At 42.9% G+C, this 22,304-nt stretch overlaps 2 protein-coding genes, 1 long non-coding RNA gene and 1 other non-coding gene across 5 annotated transcripts in view; 2 read left to right on the forward strand and 2 right to left on the reverse strand.

The window, feature by feature from the left end:
• On the reverse strand, positions 1-19,875 carry FUCA2 (alpha-L-fucosidase 2). Of its 2 annotated transcripts, none has more exons than XM_043592499.1 (7): positions 19,421-19,875; positions 15,687-15,874; positions 12,092-12,431; positions 9,780-9,990; positions 9,348-9,535; positions 2,613-2,721; positions 1-853 (listed from the first exon to the last, which is right to left on the reverse strand). In XM_043592499.1, exons 1-7 carry the CDS (start codon positions 19,672-19,674, stop codon positions 713-715), a joined length of 1,431 nt encoding a protein of 476 aa, XP_043448434.1. In that variant the 5' UTR covers positions 19,675-19,875; the 3' UTR covers positions 1-712. The 2 variants fall into 2 exon arrangements, with proteins under 2 accessions (XP_043448434.1, XP_043448435.1); XM_043592500.1 differs by lacking the exon at positions 1-853 and adding an exon at positions 893-1,048 and having other exon boundaries at positions 19,421-19,756.
• LOC122490230 (ceramide glucosyltransferase-like) lies at positions 13,139-14,065 on the forward strand. The gene is given in 3 exon segments (XM_043592830.1): positions 13,139-13,144; positions 13,203-13,787; positions 13,789-14,065. Coding segments are annotated over 3 exon segments (693 nt in total). The 3' UTR covers positions 13,891-14,065.
• The window catches only part of LOC122490050, a 21,390-nt gene continuing 15,289 nt past the window's right edge, over positions 16,204-22,304 (forward strand). The window contains exon 1 of the long non-coding RNA XR_006299071.1: positions 16,204-16,309. This is a non-coding gene — a long non-coding RNA (uncharacterized LOC122490050). The remainder of the gene's footprint in view (positions 16,310-22,304) is intronic.
• Positions 16,340-16,465, reverse strand: LOC122490715. Its single transcript, XR_006299248.1, has one exon. It is a non-coding gene; the product is annotated as a U6atac minor spliceosomal RNA (small nuclear RNA).

Below are 22,304 nucleotides of genomic sequence, written 5' to 3' on the forward strand. Positions count from 1 at the left end.
TATGTATTAGGCCAAATTTATTATATCTCTGCCACCTGTATTAGTCTGCTAGGGCCACCATAACAAAATACCACAGACTGGGTGGCTTAAAGCACAGTAATTTATTTTCTTACAATCCTGAAAGCTGAGAGCCCAGTGTGTCTGCAGGTTGGGTTTGTCTCAAGGCCTCTCTCCTTGGCTGGCCGATGGTGCCTTCTCCCTGTGTCCTCACATGGCCTTTCCTCTGTGTGCTTGCATCAGTGGCATCTCTTTCTCTTCTTATAAAGACGCCAGTCGTATAGATTAGGCTCTTACTCTTATGACTTTATTTAACCTTAGTTACCTCTTCAAAGGCTCTGTCTTCAAACACAGTCACATTGAGGGCTAGGGCTTCAACATAGGAATTTGAGACACAATTCAGGAGACTTAATTCAGTCCTTACCACCACCAGTTCCTAGCTACCATAAAACAAAAATTTCCACCTCTTAATCACACATGGAAATAAATTCAATGTGAAGAGACTTCAATGGCAAAGTACACTGGAGAGGTAAAACAATTACATGGGTAATTTAGGAACAAACATAAGCAGTAAGAGGGGAAAGGGCCTGAATTGCCTAAATATTTGACTTTCCTTGACCAATTTTACATTTGCTTTCTCTATATGCTACAAATATAGAAACCTGATATTTTCTAGTCTTCGATGTACCCGCAGCATGAACTACTCTGCTGCAAATTAGATCACATTAGTTAGTGCTAGAGCCCAGCCCCATTTACAGGGCATCTGATCAAAGGTTAGACGTGGCAGTTCTACCAGTATGCCATTTGGCTTCAAAGACGTCCAGTTAAGTGGCTGTCCATGTCCCAGTAGTTTAATCTGAAATTAAAAACATACACAGAAATGTCTTCACATGCATCTCTTCGACTCACCCACTTTATTGGGAAAGAGTGGCTGGTATTTCTTTAAAACACTGTAGACAAGAAACTCAGCTTTTGCTTTTATTTAGTGGTTCACAAACTATTTTAACCTTTGGTCCAAATGAGTGCATACGTGCGTCTTACTCCTATATTCCTGTCAAGTAAAAGTGTCCAGGAGTTGGAAGAGAAGAATTGTAAAGGCTGAATAGTGTTAGAGTAAGGAAAACACTGAAGAGAGGACCAGGGAAAATGACTCTGGACCAATCTGCCCAATGTAAGACTTGCATAGTTCTTGCATAGAATGTCCCTTATCTAGGAAGCTACCCTTCCTCCCCAGGTTTTCCAGTAACTGATCAACAATACATAAGTCTGATCAATTACTACTGTAATTGTTTTATATCCTTACTCTTATACTAAATGGGTTTAAATATGTTTTCTACATATCTATGGTTATTTTGAACGAGAAAACTTTGCCTATCATGTGGAACAACACAAAAACAAAACCCATGAACTTTTAAGATTACAGTATTAATGGGGCCAGACAAAATATAGATAAAATAAAAAGATGATGTCATACCCACACCACTAAGCTGTAATTAAACATCAAACGTGAACTCCATCTTCCTTTCTGCCAGATCAACCACAGTGTTAGAAATGAAATGTGGAAAGATGATACAAGGAGAAGCATATGGACAATCTACATCCAAGGAAATTGTTTCTTAAAAACAAGCTATAAAATGCATCAAAATGAACTCAATACCAGATCTGTCGCCTACAACTGTTAGATTAACTTCCTCCAGATTTTTTTAATGACCTTAAAATAGTACGACTACAACATCTTACTTTTATTCTGATGTATTCTGGGATGGGATGTCTGGGAAAGAACCTGAGTTTGCTTTACTCATTTATTTATTTATAAATTCCAGAATCATTTTGGATGCTTCCAGAACTTGAACAACATAAAATAACCGTAAAAAAGAATATCTATTTTACATTGATACGCATGGAGATAGCTGTATTTTAAGTTTAGTTTTCTGGGAAATGAAAAGAAAATTTTCAAAGGTTTGGCCAAACATTGCCACTGACGAAGTTCATTTTAAAATTACAGGTATCCCCTACAGTCAGTGTTACGCCATTTCACTTTTATAAAAGGCCTAGAGTAGTACCTATTTTTGTAACTGAAAGAAATCTAAAGAGGACTTTCACTTTTACAAAAAAAAAGTGAAAAGTAAAAATAGCATTTAGCGTTTGTTTTACAGAGAGCCGTTTGAGAGGCAGTGCACACCCCAACAGCAGCGAGTGGTAACTCCAAGTTCCTTCCTATACTCAGCATTTCAGCATCAAGCCGCCATAGCTTTGAACTGAGTCTGTGAGCATCTGTGCTTTGTCTCCATTCAATTTGTGCATCCGTTAGCAAGATGTGTTCTAAGGGATCAGAAGAGCTCTTCTAAGAGAGGTTATTGTGGGGGTCTAGGACTGTTCAAACAAATTTCCACATAAATTAATGGTAATTGCTTCTTTGCCTTACACCATTTCAGCTTATGAAAGATTTCATAGGAATGCTCTGCTTTCGGATGTGGTGGGAGAAAACCCATATCTCACGAGGTATAAATGGAACATACGTAAGGCTCTCCTTGAAGTTAAAAGTTTTATTCTGTTTTTCCCTAGGATATGCTAGTTAGCAATTTAAAGACACAATAAAGATAAAATCTCCTTACCTCTGTTGCCCCCGGGGTAGCGATGGGTTGGCCAAGAAACAGATGTCTTGATGTGGGCCATTTAAGATATATGGCGTAGACCAACTTTTGTTTAGGTTTGGATGTGTACCTGGTTAAAAGGAGGAAAAGAGCATAGTGGTATTCCTCATGTGTTAGGTTTGGGATTATTTTACAGAGATACTTTCATGCAGTAAATATTTACCCATGTCTTCATTAATAGAAGGAAAAAATAGCTCCATGGTAGAGTAAAAAGCACCCAAAGAGGGTTCCCAATTCCAGTGTGCCTTTGGGGGGCTGGAGAGGGGGTTCCTCACCCCCAACAAGCAATTCTCCAACACCAGCTGGGTGTCCTACAATTCAACTTAATTCTGACACTATCTACGTGGAAATGGTGTCAGATTCCACAGGTCAAGGATTCAGTCCTACAAGACTGCTTGCCTGCACCACTCAACTTCAGACACCAATCACAAGTCCAAGGTATCACCTGGTCTTCTAACCCACCAGCTACAGATGGGAGGTTCCAACAACCTTTTCCCTGGGTTCAATTAATTTTCTACAGCAGCTCACAAAACTCACACAAACATTTTACTTACTGGCATACCAGTCTATTATAACAGGATAAAACTCAGGAACAGCCGAAGGGAAGAGACGCATAGGGCAAGGTATGGGGAAAGGGCATGGAGCTTCCATGAACTTTCCAGGCACACCCCTCTCCCAACAACGCTGAAGCTCTCCAAACCCCATGCTTTTGGGTTATATGGAGGCTTCATTACATGGTTATGATTGATTAAATCACTAGTCATTGGTGACTGATTCAACCTTCAGCCTGTCTCCTCCTAGAGGGAGGGACTGAAAGTCTCCAGGCAACCAGCCTCACCCTTGGTGAAGTGGAAAAGTCACCTCATTAACATAACAAAAGACATCTGTATAGTTCTCATCACTCAGGAGATTCCAAGAGTTTAAGGAGTTCTGTGCCAGAAATGACCAAATATATACTTGTTATCATAAATCATAATATCATAGCACCTCCCTCCCCCACTTCCCCTATACCAAAAAGAACAGAGACTTCTTTTTTTTTTTTTAATTTTTTTTTTCAACGTTTTTATTTATTTTTGGGACAGAGAGAGACAGAGCATGAACGGGCGAGGGGCAGAGAGAGAGGGAGACACAGAATCGGAAACAGGCTCCAGGCTCTGAGCCATCAGCCCAGAGCCTGACGCGGGGCTCGAACTCACGGACCGCGAGATCGTGACCTGGCTGAAGTCGGACGCTTAACCGACTGCGCCACCCAGGCGCCCCAAGACTTCTCTTTTTTTTTAACGTTTATTTATTTTTGAGACAGAGAGAGACAGAGCATGAATGGGGGAGGGGGCAGAGAGAGAGGGAGACACAGAATCGGAAACAGGCTCCAGGCTCTGAGCCATCAGCCCAGAGCCAGACGCGGGGCTCAAACTCCCGGACCGCGAGATCGTGACCTGGCTGAAGTTGGACGCTTAATCGACTGAGCCACCCAGGCGCCCCAGAGACTTTTCTAATATTACTCTTCATCAGACTGTTCCCATGGAGTTGGAAATAGGAGGGAATTATGAGCAAAGAAGGTAAGATGCAGGAGTAAATGGCTTTCCACCTGCTGATTCAAATCTTCATACTCCCTCATCAAAAAGTCTGTATGTGTCAATGCTGGGCCAAGTACTGACGCTGGTGTTAGGGATACAACAGAAAACAAAACACTTAATTCTTATTCTTATGGAACTTAGACTAGAGTGACAAAGACTCTATTCAATAATCACACAAATAATGTCAAAGTGTGAGTTTTGATAAGCACAATGAAAGAACAGTAAATTGAAAGGTTATAAAAAAGGGACCTCTTAGATTAGACCATCAGCGGGGTGCCTGTGTGGCTCTGTCAGTAATGCCTCCAACTCTTGACTTCAGCTCTGTAAGAAATAAGCCCACTGACCCAATCAAAGGACGGGCACAGAGACTCTGAGCACAGTGAAGCAAGGCTTTAATCAACATTCTTGCAAGAGCGGGTGTCTGATGGACAGGCACACTCGGAGCAGTTACAGCAGGCAATTTATCTCCTAGCGTGAAGTCCCTCCCGATTCCTCATTTGGCTGAGTACTACAGAGGTTACAGCCTTACCCGGAAGTCAGCTATGCCCACGTAAGGCAAAAACTAGTCTTTTTGTACAAACATACATTCCTTGAGGTGACACAGAGACTTCAGTTCTTTGGCACATGCCCATTACAAAACCTGCGAAAACTAAGCCCACGAAATGGCGAAGGGAAGAAGAATCAGGAAGTGAAGTGAAGTTTGGGACTCCATTGGGGGGTACATATTTCCAATAGGTTGTAAACCTATTGGTAACTCTATAGCACAGCTTTTATTTGGTATTTCTCAAAACAAATCATTTCATTTACTTCTCATAGGCTCAGGCCATGATCTCACAGTGGTTTTGTGGGTTTGAGCCTTGCATTGGGCTCCGTGCTAACAGTGCAGAGCCTGCTTGGAATTCTCTCCCTCTCTCTCTCTGTGCCCTCCCTCACTCGCACTCTATCTTTCTCTCTCAAAATAAATATTTTTAAAAAATGTTTTAAATTAAAAAAAGATTAGACCATGAGCAGAAGCCTAAAAAAAAAATGACATTTCATCTAAGACTTAGATGATGAATGAGAAAAAAGGTAAGAGTAAGCTCTACACAAAACAGAACTCACTCATTCTTAGTTTTTCAACGTTTATTGAAATCTTAAAATGCTAATCACTGTTTTAGAGCTGGAGACGCAGCATTGAACACAGTCCCTGTCCTTATGGAGCTTATGTGATAGTGGAAAAAATTAGAATAAACATGTGATGGTTAAGTCGTATGGGGAAAACTGAAGCCAGGTGAGGACAGAGCATGCAAGGTTGGAAAGGAGGGATGTGGTTGTTATTTTAAATCTAATAGTCCACCTTTGAGGAGGTGGCATTGAGGAGACCTGAAGAATGTGAGGAAGAGCATGTGAGTATCCAGAGGAAGAGAGAACAGCAAGCAGGAGTATGCTTGGCCTGCTGACATGATAACAAGAAGGTCAAGAGAGAAAGTGAGGGAAAGCATGATGGCAGATAAGATCAGAGACAGCAAGGAGCCAGTTTTTATAGGACCTTATAAGCCTCTACAAGATCTGGCTCGTTCTCTGAGACCGGAAGCCACTGGAGGAATTTGAGCGTAGTAGCGACATAACCTGGCTTTATTATTTCAAAGGTTTTGTGGCAGAAAGATGAAAGGGGCAAGGATGGATGTAAACAGATCAGTCAAAGACGCTTATAATCCAGGGGAGACACAATAGAGACTAAAAGAATGAGACATGGTCAGATTCTAGATATACTTCAAAGATAAAAATGATACTTGCTGACGGATTGGCTGTGAAATATAAAAGGAGAGTTGAAGACTCCCAAGATTTTTGGCCTCACAACCACCTAAAAGGATGAAGCTGTCATTAATCGAGTTTGTGAAGACTGCTTGGAGCTAGTTTAGAGCAAAATTTTAAAATTAGGACCTCAGTTTTAGACATAACAGGTTTAAGGTATTTATACTTCCAAGTGGAGATGTTGACCAGGAAAGCGAATGTAAATCTGGAGCTCAAGAAAAGGTCGGCACTGTAGAGGTCATCGGTATGGCATCTAAGGCTGTGAAAATGGATGTGACTGCCTGGGGAATAAAGATAAAGAGGAGGAACAGAAGCCCAAGGACTAAGCCCCAGGCACTTCAGGGTATAATGGTTGGGAAGGGGGGGGGGGGGTGGAATCAGCAAAAGACACTAGGAAGGAGCAGCCAACAAGCAGAGATGGCGTCAACAGAGTCACATGCTGCCATAAACTCAGAAAACGGACCACGAAGTCACTCTGGATTTGGTGAAGGACAGGTTATGGAGGGCTTGGATAACAGCGATTTTCTGAAGTGTGGGGGCGGAAGCCTGACCAGAGTGGGTGCAAGAGAAAACTGGAGCAAGATATTGAAGATAGCCAGTTTAAAAAAAAAAAACTTTTAACATGTTTTACTATCAAAGAAATGAGAGAAACGGGGAGGTAGCTGGAAATCTAAGGGTCAAAAGAGTACTTTTTTAAGATGAAAGAAATAACACGTTTGAATGCTGGCAGGAAGGCTCTAATAAAGAGGGAAAGTTGAAGATAAGGAGCAAAGGAGAGAACTGCTAGAAAAATATCCTCGAGTGGATAATTTGGGATGGGACCCAGGACACAAGGGTTGACCTTAAAGCCAAAAGAAAAATAATCTGGTATTGTGTGTGTATGTGTGTCTGTGTATTTCTAGTCACATTTTAGCTACCCATGGGCAGGCATGGAATGAATGAGCAGAGCTAAATTTAACCAGAGTTGAGTTTTTAATCAAAGTCAAGTGAGTATGACAGAGAAAGAGTGTATGTCATGGAGTGACAAGCCACAGAATCTGACCTGGATAAGGAAAAGGGCTGAGGAACAGAAAAAAAGTGAGGGGGTCACAGATTGGTATCATCAGTGGATTACAGATCCTTTCAGAAGCCGAAGTGCTATGTGGAGTGAGCTGAAATTTAAAAGGTGGTTGGGAGTGGCTCAGTCGGTTTAGCGTCGGACTTCGGCTCAGGTCATGATCTCGCGGTCTGTGGGTTCGAGCCCCGTGTCAGGCTCTGTGCTGACAGCTCAGAGCCTGGAGCCTGCTTTGGATTCTATGTCTCCCTCTCTCTCTCTGCCCCTCCCCCACTCATGCTCTGTCTCAAAAATAAATAAAAACATTTTAAAAAAATTTGTTTTAAAAAGGTGTTTGGGAGACAGCATAATGCTTCAAACTGAGATCATGGAATAAGTACAATTATTGGTAATACAGGATCTAAGGCATGACCCAGAAAGGAGGTAGCAAAGGTAGAACACACAAGATGCTCAGAAGAGAGAGTATAAGAAGTCAGGGTGCGGCAAATTTTTAAAAATGTGAATATAGGTGTTCAAATCACTAAGAGTGATGTTAAGAGTAGTTCTGGGGACAGTGATCGTGAGCTAGGGCTGAAATCCTGAAGGATTCTAAGGACCTGGGAGTCTACAGATGACTGGGGCAAGGACAGCAGCGTGCCTGGCAAGCTGAAGAACTCCTGCTGTGGGGGGGGAGCAGGGCCACATGGGGTTTGGGGTTGGTGCGGTCAGCAGGAGCCAGACAAGGGGGCTTCACGGACCTTATTAAATATTTTGGCTGTTATTTTTATTTATTGAGATAAAATTTCATGGAATAATAGTTGATGATTGCGAAATCCATGACCAGACCCCCCTGTCAAATACATGCCCAGATGCAAATCCCAAAACCAGATTTAAACTAGTCTCTGTAAAATGAAGGACTGGTACTGGGTTCCAACTATGGCTTCTCCCACACATTCTAAAATTCTACAATGAGTTGCTTCTGTCTAGATTGCTTTACTTTATTTTCTTCGATGAGTTGACAATTAGTTTTAAGTCATAAGTAAAGTCAAAGAAGATTTAGTCTAATTTTTGGTTTATACTTGATCAGGTTGTATTCACCTGGTGACAACAACGGGTGAATTTTTAGAGCTTCCCTAGACTACTCTTATTTATATGCGTTAAGACCCAACATCAGGAACCATCATATTTGCAGAATGTGATTCAGATACTCATTGGCATGTGGTACCTTCCAAAGTGCAGACATAAGCAAAGCTTTTAAGGAAGATTCTAGTTAAGAGAAAAAGAAGTTGAAATAATAAGTTAAAATAATTAAGTTATTTAAGTTATAAGTTAAAATAATAAGTTAAAATAATAAGTTAAAATAATTAAATTTTTTTTTTCAGTTTGTTTATTTGAGAGAGACAGAGGCAGCATGAGTGCGGGAGGGACAGAGAGAAAAATCCCAAGCAGGCTCCCCGTGGACAGCGCAGAGCCTGATGCGGGCTCGAACTCATGAAACTGCGAGATCATGACCTGTGCCAAAACCAAGAGTCAGACGCTGAACTGACTGAGCCGCCCAGGTGCCTCTAAAATAATTAATTATAAAGAAACTTCAGGTTTAGGGGCACCTGGGTGGCTCGGTCGGTTAGTCATCTGACTTCGGCCCAGGTCATGATCTCACACTTTGTGAGTTGGAGGCCCACATCGGGTAGTGGGCTATCAACACAGTGCCTGCTTCGGATCCTCTGTCTCCCTCTCTCTTTGCCCCTCCCCTGCTCGTGCTCTCTCTCCCTCAAAAATAAGTAAACATTTTTTTAAAAAACTTAAAAAAAAACTTCAGGTTTAGATTTATTAGAATAATATGAACAAATTATCAGTTTTTTATCAATTAAAATAATGCTGTTATTTGGGCTGATTTAAAAAAAATTTTTTTTGGCACCTCTTCCTTGCTAATTTCATACGATGGAACATCTGCAGAAATAAGAATTAAATGACTAAATCAAAGTCTTCCTTTCGGATTAACCATTCAGCATCTTTCATTTTTCTGAATGGCTTATGATTTTTATAAGAGCTGACTATTTTTCACTAAAATTTGCCCACTCTTAGGAAGTTTCTAGATAGGATTTAAGCTTGACTGGATAAACAATAAGTGTTCAAACACATGCTGATTTCTTCTAGAGTAAATAGCTTGGAAAGTGCTTTGTATAACAGGCATGCATCCAATTTCCTTTTTATCCTACTTTTCTCTTTGTATCTCAGAAATTTTAAATGCTTTCCTCCATCAAATAATACTTGCTAACAAGAATAACTTACCACACGTCTGGGGTGACGTCACTCTGGGACCTCCAAGGGTAGGTTTCATAAATAGCTTCTCCATTGACTTTTAGCCAGGTCCCCATTTGCCTCAGTCGCTCCTCAAAAATTACAGGAATTGTGCCATCGTATGTGGGCCCAATATTCATCAAAAGATTTCCTCCACATGAAACTGTCTCTACAAGTTCCTAAAAAATTAAGAATAAAGTTCTTAGGGAGATGAAACAATTCCATTGCCAATGTGTTAATAATATGTTGTATTTGTGTGCTTACACACTCATATGTAACCACTGTCCAGAAGAACAAACACAGCAAATAGAATAAGGTCCTGTGTTTACAGGCCCCTGGGCTCTACAAATTATACAAAGTAATTCTCACACATCCACACAATTGAGAATATTACCTTAATAGTCACCTAACATTTTACTGTACCTTCACTAGTTCTTCGATTGTAAGATAGTCACTGAGTCTGGCGTCTCTCCTGTAACCCCAGGAAAACTTGTCTATTGTCATGCAATTTTCCCATTTATGAGGCAGAAGATGTCCTGGGTGGTAACGATCACTGCAGGTATAATAGCCACCATGCTTACAGATGGTACCGAGTCCCCAACGGTCATTGGTGACGACTGTGTCCCGAACGGGGCTGAAATATAATTTTATTTAATAAAAAATAAAACATGTTACATAAAAGGAAATGTCCCTGAAAAGAAGTCTAACTGAAATCCGCTCCTGAAAAATCATCATAGCATACTAGCATAATGCAAAGCCCATAGTTTTGAAGTCAGACCTGGGTTGGTTGCAATCCTGGCTCGGTCACTTTCTAAGCTCCCTGCCCCAGAGTCAGTGACCTAACTCCTCTGAATAATCTCCTCATCTGTTATTAGATCAGAAATAAATGGGGCGCCTGGGTGGGGCAGTCGGTTAAGCGTCCGACTTCAACCAGGTCACGATCTCGCAGTCCGTGAGTTCGAGCCCCACGTCAGGCTCTGGGCTGATGGCTCGGAGCCTGGAGCCTGTTTCCGATTCTGTGTCTCCCTCTCTCTCTGCCCCTCCCCCGTTCATGCTCTGTCTCTCTCTGTCCCAAAAATACATAAACGTTGAAAAAAAAAATTTTTTTTAAAAAGAAATAATTTATGTAGGGGTGCTGGGGTGGCTCAGTCAGTTAAGTGTCCAACTTTGGCTCAGATCATGGTCTGGCAGTTTGTGGGTTTGAGGCCCACATCAGCTCAGTCTGGAGCCTGCTTCAGATCCTGTGTCTCCCTCTCTCTCTACCCCTCCCCCACTCACGCTCTCTCTCAAAAATGAATAAATGTTAAAAAAAATTTTTTTTAAGAGAGAATTTATGTAAAACACCTAGTTCTAGCCCAGTACCCAGCACATACAGCACTTAAAAGAGTATCACACTGTTATTTGAAGCTCCTTCTCCCATGTATTATGAATGATAGCCAGAATTGAGTTTACACTCAAAAAAAAAAAAAAAGCGGGGGGACTTCTGGGTGGCTCAGTTGGTTGAGCATCTGACTTTGGCTCAAGTCACCATCTCACGGCTCATGGGAACGAGCCCTGCGTTGGGCTCTGTGCTGACAGCTCAGAGCCTGGAGTCTGCTTCAGATACTATCTGCCTCTCTCTGTTCCTCCCCAGCTCACACTCTCTCTCTCTCAAAAATAAACATTAATTTTTTTTTTTAAACATTCTTCTCACCTATAACTGAATATAGCCTTTCTATTACAATTGTGCCTGATGTTGAAAATCTCTGGGAAGTTAACTTGCCATCACTGTGGCATGAAATAATCCCCACAATGATATTATCATGATTGAGAAATTGAAGTGGATGGTTCCCAGTCTTTCCCCTTGGACATACCTGGGCAGACTGCTGCCTTAAGTATCAAGAGCTCTCCAGAGTATCTGTATGCACACCCCTTGTGTGTCCAGGGAACACAAGTACAACACTCCCTGATTTCATACCACAACACCGAGTATTTTCTAGTTACAAATATAAATTTGGTCACAAGGTTCAAGCCTAACAGAGGAGCTCAGCCAGAAGCCCCTGTTCTAATGGGGCAGTCTGGAACATGCTAGAAAGCAACAGGTGGTGCTGATACGGGGAAAAGAGGAGGCAGACAAGGGTGACAGTGACTGAGCAGCAAAGATATCAAAGAAGATGACAAGAAGCAATTAGAGGAATTGACAAGCACATAATCACAAACAGTGATGAATTGTTGTCTCAGAAGGGGAAAGGGGGGACCCACAAATTAACATCTTCAAAGTTCTTGATTCTGTGATTTTATCTTTTGTTTTCAGTGCTTTCAAATTTTTAGTGGTTTTTAGTGATTTCAAAATCAGATTTGAGTTGTATTTGGCTCCTGATTTGTAAGTCTTGATTACTGACTGATTACTTGGAGTAAAAATTGATATATCTAGGGGCACCTGGATAGCTCAGTCAGTTAAGTATCTGACTTCAGCTCAGGTCACGATCTCATGGTTTGTGAGTTTGAGCCCCACATTGGGCTCTCTGCTGTCAGCACAGAGCCCACTTCAGATCCTCTGTCCCCCTCTCTCTGCCTCTCTCTTTCTCTCAAAAATAAACATTAAAAAGACCTGATATATCTAATAAGCATTATTTACAATGATTTCCCCCTGCCTCACACCATAGATAAGCCCAAAAGGGAATATTTCACAAAGCAAGGGAACGCATGTATGAGGGACGTTTTGGGTCACCATGGCGATCTAATAGCACATACACCTTTGGTTATACAGCCAGGCTAAGAAGACCGTGCTGTTCCAGTAGTCATCAGGGGCATCTCCATCACCATCCGACCACAGGACCTCCGGCTGATACTTGTTCACTAGCTCGTAGAGTTCTGGCAGCGTCTTGGAAACTGGAAATTGTTGCTGATGGAATGACCTGGACTTATCCTCAAGGAAGAGTGGATGAAACCATTCAAAGAGGGAATAGTACAGTCCAAAGCGAAGGTCAGTCCTGTTCCTAATAGCTGCCTCAAGCTCCTTGACAAGGTCCCTCTTGGGCCCCACATCCACCGCATTCCAGTTCCATGAATGCTTTGAGCCCCACAAGGTAAAGCCTGCACAATTATAGTAAGAGTCTTTGTAAGAATGTGAATCTGCTTTAGGACATTTCCACCTATACAAATACCAAAATAGTGCATGTGACATACAAAAACTTCTACAACAACTGCTTTGTGGAACTTTTTTTCATGGCACATATTCTGCTTTTATATGAGAAACAAATGAGAATCTAAACCAGGTGGAACCAAGGTTTTTTTAAGTAACATTCTGGGTACCCCTTAAGGTCTGCATAATCTCATCTAGCGCCTATATTTTTCCTCATAGAATATAAGCTTCTTGGGGTGGCTCAGTCGGGTAAGAGTCCATCTCTTGATTTCAGCTCGGGTCATGATCTCACAATTCGTAAGATTGAGCCCCACATCGGGATTCACATCTGGATTCCCTCTCTCCCTCTCTCTCTCTCACTCTCTCACTCTCTCTACCTCTCCCCAACTCATGCTTGCTCTCTCTCTCTGTCTCAAAATAAATTAATTAATTTTAAAAAAGCTTCCAAAACTGTTCACTCTTGTCAAAGGTGTTTGTGGTAAGCTTCAAAGCAGCAATATTTAAAGTCCTATTCAAAATGTTTCAAATCGACAGGCTCTAACACCAGACAGCACTGAAACCACATGGATCATCATCACCACCTAAGCTCACATAAAGATCTTCCTGCCTAAGCAACCTCAGTGGGACTTTTTCCAAAAAGCAATGAAAACATCTGAAAATGGGAGTCCTAGAAAGTTTACAAATGTCGGCTTCAGTATCTGTCCTCACAGTATGATTAAAAGTATTTTGTTTTGCCCTGTGTAGCAGACAGACAGGGCTTTGCTGCCACATTAGAACAGGTATATTTTGGAACTTCCCATACAAGGTGCTATGTCTCTGCCAATGTGACTGGCTTCAAATGTGCGACAGGAATGTCTTGTTCAATGAGAAAGGATGCGTTAGATCAAGCAGAAGGGCTTATAGCTTTTCCTCAATACATTGCTGAAGATTACTTGATGGCCAAAGCCATAGCTGACCAAGGTTGGAAGTTTGCAAAGTCCACTCAGGTTGCAATGCAAAACTCTGGCTCTTACTCAATTTCCCAGTTTCAATCCAGAATGATCAGATGGACCAAACTGCAAAGTAACGTGCTTCCTGCTACAGTAAATCGTGAGCCAATTTCGGAGTGTTTTGTTGCCAGTTTAATTACTGGATGGGCAGCCCACCATGTATTCAGATGGGATATTATGGTGTTTTTCAAGTGTCATTGCCTGGCATGGTTTATATCTGACTACATTCAACTCAGGGGTTTTCAGGGTGGCACACAGTGTTTTTCAAAACTCGATTATGCAGTAGCCTGGTTCATCTGTGAATCCATGACAATATACTTTTTTTTTTTTGTCGGCATTATGGGACCCTACTATAAGCTGGAGAACTGATTGCTACAGATTGCACCATAGAGGCACAGCAGAGGAGTTTCTAGATGTATAACTATAGCTTTGTGACTGTACATAAAGGAAAAAAGAGAAGTATTATAAATTATGTTTATATAAATGCTTTGAAAGATCTAAAAAAGCTGCTATTTTTGTTTTATTTTTAAAACAAAGTGTTTTAAAACAAAATGCACACTATGTAATTCTTTGTGCCATACGGCTTAGAGGGTTCCTAGACATCAGGAAATCAACAACATGTTCACAAGCAAATACACTTTCTAAATACCCACCTCCATAGGAGAAACATCTATAGGAGAAAATCATTAAGCCACTTGAATGTGGCCAAAGGGAAAAGTATTCTAAGATAACTACAGATTTTTGGCTTTGGTTCTTCCCTCTTATTTCCCTCCCCACCCCTGTAGAAAATACTGAGGCATAATTTCTCATGCCGAGGCAAAAATGGTCATAGCAAAAGCAATCATCAAATGAATTAACATGTGGTTGAGACAGTAACAATTTGTTGACGCTTCCTTGATCTTTTGGATACTGGAATGGTAATGGGTGGAAACTATCCTATTAATGTAAGACCACTGTGATGGATAATTTTATGTCTCAACTTGACTGGACTACAGGGTCATGACCTGAGACAAAATCAAGAGTTGTACACTTAGCAGACTGAGCCACACAGGTACCCCGAGATTAACATCTAAATAGGTAGACTGATTTAAAAAATTAATTAAAAAAAAAAAATAGGGGCGCCTGCATGGCTCAGTCATTTGAGTGTCCAACTTCAGCTCAGGTCATGATCTCATGGTTCATGGGTTCAAGTCCTGCGTCCAGCTCTGTGCTGACAGCTCAGAGCCTGGAGCCTGCTTTGGATTCTGTGTCTCCCTCTCTCTCTGCCCCTGCCCTGCTTGCATTCTCTCTCTCTCTCTCAAAATAAAATAAAATATTAATAAAAAATGTAAATAGATAGACTGAGTAGAGCAGATTGCTCCCCCCAGTGTGGATGGGCCTTAGCCAATCCCTTAAAGACCTAAACAGAATAAGAGGCTAGGTAAGAATTCCCTCTCAGCCTGTCTGAGCTCACACCTTCTCCTGCCTTTGGACTCAGACTACAACTATACCACCGGCTCTCCTGGGTCCAGACTTCTCAGCCTCCGTAACTGGAGGAGCCAGTTTCTTCTAACAAATCTCTTTTTATATATCAGACTTGCAATTGGTTCTGTTTCTCTGAAGAACCTTGACGCATACACCATGTTTCCTTTCAGATGTTCTGCCACCATCTCTGTTATTTATGGGCACCATTACAGTTCCATAATCCTTTTCCCTCCAGGTGACCTGTGTCACTTTCGTCACCAACAAATTGCCCACCATTTGGCTATCTAAGAGTTGGCCAAAAGTGCAGCAAGGTGTTGGTAATGACACAAGACTACAGCAGTACAATCCCCATGGTGGTGGAGCCTTCCCAGAATGCATTACAGAGGTGCCGTGAAAGGGAAGAAGGCAAGTTTAATCAAAAACTTTGTGCTGCGACGCACATCTCACTTCAAATAGCTTCAAAAGAAATCTTGGAAATACTTTTAAATATGCACATAACAAAATACGATCATTTTCCTTTCTTTGTGTTGTTTTTATGTGTGTGTGGGGGGGGGGGGTATGATCTTTCTATGAACCCAATGCCTCTCAATTGGATGAAATATATGGTCCCTTAAATTACAGGCAAATGTCAGTAGCCACTTGACTACTGCTCCTAAAACTGATTTGATGTGTTTTAGTTTCTTCTTCCAAAAGAACTACTTACTCTACATTTCATAACTATCACCAGCGTTTGTAAATGTTACACTTCTTTACCTTCATGATGTTTGGAAGTTAAGACAGTGTATTTGGCACCAGAAGCCTGAAAAACATCTGCCCAGTAGCTCGCATTAAAAAACCGTGCTGTAAATAGTGGTCCAAAATCCTCATATTTGAAATCAGGACGGTAGTTATCTTCCATAAACTTCACATACATCGGTATCTTTTTCTCTTGCCAATACCACCTAAAGGAAGGAGGAGAGAACACATAAATAGCATACGCATAAACCCAGCTCCCTTTACTGATTCCCCCTTACTCGAGTGTTACCCAGATTCTTTCTCCCTTCCCCATCAGTTTGACTTTGCCTTAAAGAAAGCTTATGTAAACTTTCTGCATTTTTCACCTGCCCCTCTGTGAAATCCCCTCAGCTCATAAATTAGAACATTCTAGACAACCCAGCCACCTATTTGCTCTTAATTCTTCATTTTATTTATTTATTTATTTATTTATTTATTTATTTATTTATAGACAGGAAGCAGGATTTATTGGTGGGCATGAATGGGAAAGGGCAGTGCTGAGGTTCTCATGAGTGCAGAGCCTGCCATTTGTCCAAGGGGCCACGATTAGGGATATATTTGACCCCACAGCCATCTGGGATGAGCCGCTTTTCAGCCACCATGTCTTCAAATTTGTCCACATTAAACTTAGTAAAAAATGCTGATTAGATGCCACGAAGTAGGTGGCAATGCCTTAACCGTATGCATGTTGTCAGGCCCGAGGGCCTCTTCCATCCTTGTCAAGGGGAGTGCTAACCTTCTCTCCTTTCATACAACACTTAATTCTTCATTTTTAAATCACAAGGTGTAGTCTGTACCTTTAGATAGTTAGTCCTTTGCAACACAAGTGCCAGCCTTCAAGAGGAAGACCACATGCCTAAAACAACATGAATCTTTTATATTCACCAGCAAAGAACAAGTGGGGGAGTTGGCAACAGTAAAATTAAGAAGATGCTGTTATTTTAATAGATTGACTTAGCCTTTAAGGATTCCTTGTATGCATTCATTCTGAGCAAGGCCTTCCTGCCTTTGGACAAGGTTGTGTGAAGCAATGCCTGGCTGCCATCCGGTGACATGAAGGGACAAGTCAACAGGCTGAGGACCACAGAAATAGGTTTGTTCTTTGATTGTATCAATGAGACAACTGCCTCTAAGTTTCTCATTATTTGGGGTAATGAGCCCCTATTATTACATCATGTATTTGGGGTTTCTGTACCTTGAAGTGAAAGCTTCCTAACCAATCCATGATGAATTTTTGCCTTTTTTTTTTTTCATTTTTGCCTTTTAAAGTGAACTATAAAAGACAAACTGGGACAGTCAGAAAGTTGAACATGGATAAGAGATTTCTACTTTCTCCCAGCACTGTTTAATTTGAGCCTGCATTCTCTACTATAGTCTCGAGTTACTTTTCAAATTTCATACTAATAGAGGTGAAAAGAGGCACTTACTGTAAAGAGTCCATCATTTATATCTGGATTTGAATTGCCATTAAGGACAGTCAGATATATTCGTCTCTACCATTGACTGTCCTGAGTCAAATTGGAGGGCAGAGCAGAGGTTTAGAGGGAACACAAAGGGAAACCATAGGTAATTAAAGAATCTTCTACAGGCTTAATGTACTTCCAGACCATCTGAAATATATTCCAGTTAGGTTTCTTTTTTTTGTTTTTAATGTTTATTCATTTTTGAGACAGAGCACAAGCGGGGGAGGGGCAGGGAGCGAGGGAGACACAGAACCTGAAACCTGAGCCGTCAGCACAGAGCCTGACACAGGGCTCAACTCACACACCATGAGATCATGACCTGAGCTGAAGTTGGTCCTTTAACCGACTGAGCCATCCAGGTGCCCCACATTCTAGTTAGTTTTTTTTTTTGTTTGTTTTTTGTTTTTTGAGACAGAGAGAGACAGAGCATGAACGGGGGAGGGTCAGAGAGAGGGAGACACAGAATCTGAAACAGGCTCCAGGCTCTGAGCTGTCAGCACAGAGCCCGATGCGGGGCTTGAACTCACGGATCTCGAGATCATGACCTGAGCCGAAGTCGGACGCCCAACCGACTGAGCCACCCAGGCGCCCTCTAGTTAGTTTTATATGAGCAGTATCTTTATCCTTCTAGGTCAAAACAAACAATTCTGTGTGTGTTTGTAGAAAATGAAAAGTTAACCACTGCAAAGAGCAATATGACTCAAAACTAGGTATTTTTGGTAGAGCATCAAATCCTCTTCCAGCACCAGATATATATTTACCAAACACTCCTGGGTGAACAAAATGATAAAGTATAAATTATTACATCTTAATATGAAAGGAAGAAAATCGGTTAGTTTATACTAATCTGAAACATTTCAAAAATAAACTCAAAATGTCTTACAGCACAAAACTTACAAAGATATATAATATCCTGAAGTAAATGTATCTGGTAATACACAATATGGGGAAAAGGAGTCCCTTGTTTTACCAGCAGATTTCAAAAGAGTATACGAATAGCACCCTGTAGCTTACAATGTTCTTTTACATCAATCGGCCTAACTTAATAAGAAAGGTTACTGCTTGGGGCGCCTGGTGGCTCAGTCGGGGCTCTTGATTTCACCTCAGGTTATGATCTCAGGGTTCATGAGATCAAGCCCCAGGCTGGACTCCGCACTTGCAGGGGGGAGGCTGCTTGGGATTCTGTCTCCCTCTCTTTCTCTCTCTGTCTCTCTCTGCTCTCCATCTCTCTCTAAGTACACAGAGCAGCACTTAATGCATACTTGTTGAAGTCCTTCAATGAACCGGGGTTCTAATTATTGAGCATTATGAAAAAGCAGCAAAGGAAATGACAAATAAATAAATAATAAAGGAAAGAAATAAACCTAAAAAGTCAAGCTCTTTGTTGAAAGTGGTACAATGTTAATATATAGTTTATACTCTACTGTACTACATATTGTATATATTAAATTTGATGCATACTAGGTATACAGTATAAAATAGAGGTAAATACTCATTTATTTTCTTATGTAATACATTATATATGTGTGCAGCACTTTATGTGTATGTATTTGACAACACTTCTATCTTGAAGAACTTAACACCGAAGTACTTACTCAGGAAAGGTATGGGAAACAGTTCAAAGTTGTAAGAGACGACACGCACATTTTTACTTAGATCTCAAGGTAAAATCTAAAGAGCAATTTTTTTTTGTGCAGCACTTTTTACAGAATAGTCTATTAATAATAAGGGAGTTTTTTTAGGGTAACATTCTAGAACCTTTTTTTTTTTAATTCCTAGAGCCACACAGGGTAACATTTTAACATTAAAGGGCCAGTGCCTGTCCGAATAAACGTAAGTTTCACATACGCACAATGTGTGTTTTAACCGTGCTGTAGGGCAGAACCGTGTTGGGACCTCGAGTGGGTCTCCACCGACACTTTAGGCCCAAGACCCACACAACTGCACGAGGATCTGCCGCTTCAGCGGCTCGGCGGTTAGAACGTGATCATTAGGGCTGGGGCCCTGCGACCGCCGAGAAGCCGAGCGGCCGGCGCTGCCCGACGACTCCCGCGGCCGCACGGAGGAAAAGTCCACGTGGGTCCAAGTAGACACAGCGAATTACACAGTCAACACCCGGAAGTGCCGCTGCAACGGCGGCGGGCGAAGGGGACCCGGGACCAAGCAAGCAGGCAGGGGCGCGGGCTGGGCGGCGGCTGCAGGCCGGGGGCCGAAGGCGGAGTCGGGGCCGACGGAGGGGGGCGCGCTCACCAGAACCACTCGCTCCCGAAACTGGGCACGGAGAACACCCCCCAGTGGACGAAGATGCCGAACTTGGCCTGGTCGAACCAGGCGGGCAGCGGCCGGGCGTCCAGGGACTTCCAGGTGGGGTCGAAGCGCGGCGCGCGGTAGGCGGCGCGGGGTGCGGGCGGCAGCAGCAGCAGCAGCAGCAGCGGCGGGAGCGCCAGCCCGAGCGCGGGGAGCGCGGGGAGCGCGGGGAGCGCGGGAGGCGCCGAGGGGCGCATGTCCGCGCGCCGCCCTCCGCCCCGTCGGCCGCTCTGCGCGCTCGTTCTTCCGCGGCTCCCGCTAAGTAAGCGCGGCCTCTGTCACCTGACCTCGCTGTCTGGAAGAAGGCGCCCTCCCCACTAGGCGTGGGAGTGGCTGTGGTCCCGGGCGGGTCCGCACACCCCAGGAGGGCTGCATCGCTCAAGTGCGAAACTCACGTGGCCAGAAGTAGCCCTCAGCCGGCCCCGAGGCTGCTTAGCTAAGGCTCCTTGGGGGGCAAAGGAGTCAAGTTCAGGGACCTGTGGGATCGCCTATTTGCTGGAAAAGCTCAACCCTCACGGACTTTCCGTGACCGTCCCTGTGGAACCCTGCACGCGGAGGCCGAGGCAGAAACCTGGACAGGGTTATCCAGTGCCTTCCAGGTCCAACCACCAGAAACAATCCGGATCATTCTCAGCCTCTGATCCACCCCCCAAACTTCTGGGTGTGTTACGGCTGTGGCTGTCAGCCTGGAGCCTGTGTCGTGTGAAATCCCAACAGTTTCCAGTTCAGTTAGGGGCCCCAGAATTTGCATTTCTAACCCAGTCCTAGATGTTACTGATGTTGCTGGCCCTGATCACCAAATTTGGGGAACCACTGCATCCGAGAACAAGGCGCCAGTGGCATGAAAGTTTAAGAAATCTGCAGGCTTGGGAAAAGCAGCCCAAAACTTGGAATGATTAATCAAGGGACAACATCACGAGGGACAACATCTCCCCTCCGTCAATGATTTTAGAATAAAACCAGAATCCTTTCTCCTCCTACCTCTCTTAGCCATGAATGGGCCAGTTCAAAGGTCATCTCCTCCCAGCTTTCTGTCACCACCTTCCCTCCCAAATGTTTTACTACTTCCTGTGTGTTAACGTCTTACTCCAACCACTACTATAGGATTCCGTTAATCATTTTGTAATTAGGAGGACACAGATATTTCCCATTAGGCCGGGAGCTTCCAGAGGATGGGTGTGGCAACCATTTCTGTAACCCTTGAATTTAAAGCAAAGCCTGGGGGCACCTGGGGGGAATCAATGGATTAAGCCTCCAACTTCAGCTCAGGTCACAATCTCATGTGAGTTAGAGCCCCACGTCCGGCTCTGTGCTGACAGCTCAGAGCCTGGAGCCTGCTTCAGATTCTATGTCTCCTTCTCTCTGCCCCTCCCCCCAAAAATAAATAAACATGAAAGAAAAAGAAAGAAAGAAAGAGAGAGAGAGAGAGAGAGAGAGAGAGAGAGAGAGAGAGAAAGAAAGAAAGAAAGAAAGAAAGAAAGAAAGAAAGAAAGAAAGAAAGAAAGAAAGAAAGAAAGAAAGAAAGAAAGAAAGAAAGAAAGAAACGCCTGGCATGGAGCAGCCTTAACGCATACTTCTTGAGGTCCTTCAATGAACTGGGGTTCTAATTATTGAGCGTTATGAAAAAACAGAGAAGGAAATGATACTAACCTATCTCTGCAAAGACACGGGAGCAGCACCCCAGGGAAAAGGGCAGTTAGCCTCTTGGTGCCGTGTTAATAGCTCCCCAGGATCACAGCTTCCCCATGAGGGTCCCCAGTCTTCCCAGGGTGAAGGGCTCCTGGAAGAGAGGGTTCAGGGAACCTGCTGCATATGCACTACCAGTTACAATAACCTCAGTTAGTGATAAAGTAGGGTGATAATTTCTATTATTCTAGGGGCAGAGGGCAGACTTCCTCAAGATGGGCCACTGTGGCCAGAAGATTATTCTGAGTTGAAGGCAATAGAGACCCTAGGGGACTCGAGAGAAACTTTTGCCCCTCCCTAAACTACATAATTGGGGATCTTTCTCAGAATAAGGGTCATTAGCTGAGATAAATGTTATCTGAGTGACCCATCTGTCTGGCAGGTCAGACTTCTAATTACCAAACATGCTTCTTACTGCCCTGTGAAGAAGTGCGCTTCTTTCCTCTAAAGTCCCAGACCACTGCCCCCTTCTCCTTGGTACAGAATGACATATATACTTGATTTCGCCTGACTCTGGAATTTCCATGTCTGTGTGGATTCTCCATACAAACACTATTAAACTCAGTTTTCTGCTATTAACCTGTCTGTCAATCTGCTCCTTAGTCCAGTTAGACGCACCTTGAGGGGACAGGAATTCTTGCTCCCTGACCTCTGGCATAGTCAGTAGGACACTTTAACTCGCTGGGCATAGCTCACTCTGATACTGCTGCAGCTGAGGGACCCTGGGGCATCTAACATAGAGCCAGCAGAAGGTAAGATTTCTTACCGTGTCAGCCTCCCAGAACCTCTATCTATGGAGGGCAATGGAGCAAAATGGTCAGAGTCCTTTTTCTAAGTCTAGATTAGCAGGAGAAAATATTTGTGGAACCAGTCTCTTGGGTCTGGCGACTCTTTGGTTAAATTTGCTAGAATACTGTTTGGTTACTGGTCCACTTCCTCCCAGAGATGGTCTTTGTTTTCCTTTGTTGTGTCTTTTATGTTGCTTGTCATCTGTTGCTAAGGGACATCTTGGAAGTTAAAGCTCCAAAATTAGTGGGCATAGATTGAACACTTAAAAGCTGTTAGAGCACTCGCCACCTCAAGAAGACTCCCGTGGTAGGATATATTGGCCACAGAATGACACTAGATCTAGATTGACACT

Source organism: Prionailurus bengalensis, chromosome B2 (genome assembly GCF_016509475.1).
Source record: "Prionailurus bengalensis isolate Pbe53 chromosome B2, Fcat_Pben_1.1_paternal_pri, whole genome shotgun sequence".
In the NCBI taxonomy this organism is placed as follows: Eukaryota; Metazoa; Chordata; class Mammalia; order Carnivora; family Felidae; genus Prionailurus; species Prionailurus bengalensis.

Bases quoted from the DNA above. Each gene is read 5' to 3' on its own strand.
- FUCA2 (XM_043592499.1), bottom strand. From the start codon at position 19,674: ATGCGCCCCTCGGCGCCTCCCGCGCTCCCCGCGCTCCCCGCGCTCCCC. The intron at 15,875-19,420 runs GTGAGCGCGCCC...TCCTTCCTTTAG, and splicing joins TTCGGGAGCGAGTGGTTCTG to GTGGTATTGGCAAGAGAAAA. The intron at 2,722-9,347 runs GTAAGTTATTCT...CCTTTTAACCAG, and splicing joins GACGTCACCCCAGACGTGTG to GTACACATCCAAACCTAAAC.